This window comes from Panicum virgatum, chromosome 9N (genome assembly GCF_016808335.1).
Source record: "Panicum virgatum strain AP13 chromosome 9N, P.virgatum_v5, whole genome shotgun sequence".
In the NCBI taxonomy this organism is placed as follows: Eukaryota; Viridiplantae; Streptophyta; class Magnoliopsida; order Poales; family Poaceae; genus Panicum; species Panicum virgatum.
Window position 1 is genome coordinate 60,497,256 of NC_053153.1, and position 4,014 is coordinate 60,501,269.

The 4,014-nt window shown below is 52.2% G+C and overlaps 1 protein-coding gene across 1 annotated transcript; it reads left to right on the forward strand.

The window, feature by feature from the left end:
- The first annotated feature begins 611 nt into the window (after positions 1-611).
- Positions 612-1,340, forward strand: LOC120689202 (classical arabinogalactan protein 9-like). The gene has a single exon (XM_039971518.1). It carries the CDS (start codon positions 612-614, stop codon positions 1,338-1,340), a length of 729 nt encoding a protein of 242 aa, XP_039827452.1.
- The last annotated feature ends 2,674 nt before the right edge of the window (positions 1,341-4,014 follow it).

The window sequence follows — 4,014 nt, forward strand, 5'->3', positions numbered from 1 at the left end:
AAACTGTGATAGGTTAATATTTAATTGACCCTTTTTTTTATCTTTACCCTCGTACTGTAGATGTCGTAGTGTCAAAAGCTACAGCATGTTCGGTATCTACGTATCAAGTCGGGCTTAGATTTTTTTTCCCTTCTTTTCCTTCATTCCTATGAGTATGACTGAAGTGTTGTATACTCTGATTTGGCAGTAAACTCAAACCCGTCTCTACCAATTAACATAACCTACAAACTGCATGCAACAAGTATCAGAAACACGAAGAACCAAGATAGGGACACATGTAAATGAACAAATGAGGAACGCGCAGCCGTGACTCCCGCCGCCGCCGTCGGATCTTCTTGCTCCGGCCGCCTCCGCCCCTTTCAGCCACAGATTCGCGCTCCCCTCGGCTCACCCTCTCCATCCATCCATCCCATGGACTCCCTAGCTGTGCGTGTAGGGAGATCGGAGAGGATGACCTAGCCGCCCACACCACCAGCCGCCGCCGCCACCGCCGGAGACCACTCTGGTCCCGGCAGCCATAGCCCCCGCCGGCGGCCAAAGTTCCGCCCCTCCCCCTTGCGACCTTGGTCTGCCCTCGCCTCCGAGCTGCCATCGCGCTACCGCCGTCCGCTATGGCCGTGTTGGTGCTCGACGACGACGACGACCTCCTTGACGACATGGCTCGGCCTCCCGACCTCGAGCCCCCACCCGCTGCCTGCGGCTCATCGGAGCACCTCTTCTTCCATTCACCGCCACCACCGTCCACCCGCCCGCCGGCAGCCACTCCGGCGCCAGCGGCAACCACATCCTCAACTGCTCCAGTGCCGGGTGCCTTCTCCCCCCACCACACCCTCGATGACTCGCCCACGCTGACAGCCACCCCGGCTTCGGCGACCTCCTCCTCCTCGCCGACGGGCACTCCTCTCCCCTCCCCTGGGCATGAATCTCTCTCCCCGGATGCGGCTCCGCTTTTCCCTAGTGGCCACTCCAACGGCCGGGGGAAGCAGCTTCGATGGAGGGACGACACCCCACCTCTCTCCGACGACGACAGCTCCCCATACTACCGCGACATCCTGCTGCGGCAATCGAGGGCGGCCTCCTTAACACCGGCGGCAGTGCAGGTCGACGCACCGGCTCCGATGCCCACTCTCCGCTCCGTCGTGGTGCTGCCTCCACATGGCGAGGGTGGGCACCGCAAGCGTCCTCGTCGGTGGGACCTCCGGCTACCCTCTCCGCCACCCTGGACGGACAAGCGGTCCCAGCGCAGCATTCGCCGGCACGGAACGACAGAGCTGGACGTCGGCCTCCAGCAGCACGACCACCCGCACAAGGCAGGTCAGGCTACCCCAAGCCGTGTCTGAGGTCAAGCTGAACATCGCCCTCCTCGTGTCGACCATGATGGCTGGCAACGAGTTGAGAGGCGGCGTGCGCATCCTCGGGACCATCGGGAGTGGCCTCCTCGGCCGGAAGCGCCGCGGCGGCGATGCTTTCCCAAGGTGCTCGATGGCCGATGCTTGAACTGCCTTTCCTTCAAGCATCAGGTTGCTTCATGTCATCAGCCATCGCAGTGCCTGCGTTGCCACGGTCTTCGGCACCGTGCCAAGGATTGCTTGCGGCCTCGTCGCCCGCAACTCCGCTCGGCCCAGGCTCGGCTAGATGATTGTGTCGCTCCTGCTGGGTTTAGGCATGATCGCCCTCCGATCTCGGACGATCGGTCGTTGCTGACGACCGCTGCTACTGGCGGTGGCCTTGATCTCACGCTCTCCGCCATCGATGCCTTGGCCATGGTTGCTTTGGCTACGACCAAGTCGACGATCATGGCTGTGCTTCACATCGGGGAGGATGACTTCACCCTCAGGCCTGCCTTCCCCGAGCTGTTCGTGGCCATCTTCCGATCTCAAGAGTTCTGAGATCGGGCTTCGGCGGCGAGTGTTTCCCAGGATGGGCCATTACTTTCTGGTGGTCTGCTGGGACACTCGGGGGCTGCCACACCCGTGACGCCTGTGGAGGTGCCGCCTATGGAGATGCCACCATCGGCCGAGGTGGTGCCGGTTGTGGAGGTGCCGCCTGTGGAGGTGCCACCTTCGGCCGAGATTGTGGTGCCGGCTTCTGAGGAGACAACCAGCACGGTCGGGGTGTCGGAGGACTACAATTCTGCGGCCTTGGAGGAGTTTGTCAGCAAAGTTACGAAGAATATTTCGCCACCTCTTGTAGACAAGCCGCCTCACCGCCGTCGAGTTGACCCTGTCCTCGTTGATGTGCCTCCTCTGCTGTCTTTGTCTGAGGCATATGGCCTCAGGCGAAGCCATCACCAAGCCTTGGACCCTCTCTTGGCCGTCAAGCCGGCAAAGCGAGGGGCAGTGCTCCTGATCCGCCTTGGTGAGGTTGTTGCGCCTCTGCCCTTGGCGGCTTCGGTAGAGCAAGCGGTGGAGAAACTTTTTCGCGAAGGACCTTCGCCGCACCACATGGATGCTTTGCAGGACATACTTCCGATGTTGAAGAACAAGAGCAACAACTCTCCCTCCGTGGGATGGAGCGTTGACTGAGGGCTACGTTTAGAGCCAGTCGTTTATGTTGCGTGGGATGTGAGTAGTTCATGTTGGAGTTTATCTTTCGGGATATGAGTAGTTCATGTTGGAGTTTATCTTTCAGGTTGTGTTCAGCTGGCTTACCGGCTTGTGTCCATCCGGAGTCCGTTTCATTTGGGTTGTAATCGAATATTGTACTAATTTCTTTTTCGTCTTAATACAATGATATGTTGCGCGCGCATTCGAGAAAAAAAAGAAAAATAAATAAATGAACAAATCCAATCCAGCTGAATTTAGCTGTATATATCCACCAGATGGATATAGAGGCCGGTTTATCCTTACCTAAGAAATCCAGTTGGATTACCATTAAGATGATGAGGCAATAAATTCATTGTAAAACCGAAGAAAACACACTAGATTTTCCTCTATCAAGGAAAAAAATAAAGAAGAAGAAATAAATAATAAGAAGAATAGATCTAAGTTACTAACTAGTTTACACCAAGCAACTTCCTCCCAACCTCATTGTTGGTGGCGGCATGACCGGCACCAGGGCTGTGTCCGGGGTCCGTTGCTCGGGTGTCCTCGCCGAGGACGCCGCCACCGCCGGCTGCGCCATTCCCGGTGCCATCAGGTGAGATCGTGCCTCTGGTTACCGTACCCTTGGTGGCTTCATCGGAATGCGACAGCAAGCTAAACCGCCTATGCATCATTGCGAGGGGTTTTCCTTGAGAGTACATGACATGGTTAGAGGAGAGGAGGATCACGAACACCAGGGTGAGGGCTACTCTCCTGAGCTTAGAGAAGATCATGGTGTGAATAGCTAGCAGCTAGGCGCTAGAGAAGCTTGCCAAGCTGGTGATGAAGTCCTGGAGTGAGCTAAGGGATGGTGGACACTGCTTGTCGATGTGAGCTCATCGTCCTTTGCTATTTATAGCATCGTACTAAATACCTTGATGGCAGATGTCGACTGGAGTTGCAATAGAAAACAAGTACGAGAGGAATCTTTCGGAGGTTTGCATATTCATGGTGGGCAAAAAGTGTCATGGAACATAAGAAATGGATTGTTTTTGTTAATCAAATAACATTGAACAGTAAATCCTCTCTTTTGCATACAAAGGGAGAAGGTGAAGGACCACAAATAAAACAACAGCAGTACGTGCTCCACTGCTCGTGCACTATGTAACATATACATATACATATATATACATATATATAGATATACATATATATAGATATACATATATATATACATATATATATACATATATATACATACATATATATATATACATATATAAATACATATATATATACATATATATATACATATATATAGATACATATATATATATACATATATATACATATATATATAGATACATATATATACATATATATATAGATACATATATATATATATACATATATATATACATATACATATACATATATATATATACATATATATACATATATATATATACATATACATATATACATACATATA

Bases quoted from the DNA above. Each gene is read 5' to 3' on its own strand.
- LOC120689202 (XM_039971518.1), top strand. From the start codon at position 612: ATGGCCGTGTTGGTGCTCGACGACGACGACGACCTCCTTGACGACATG.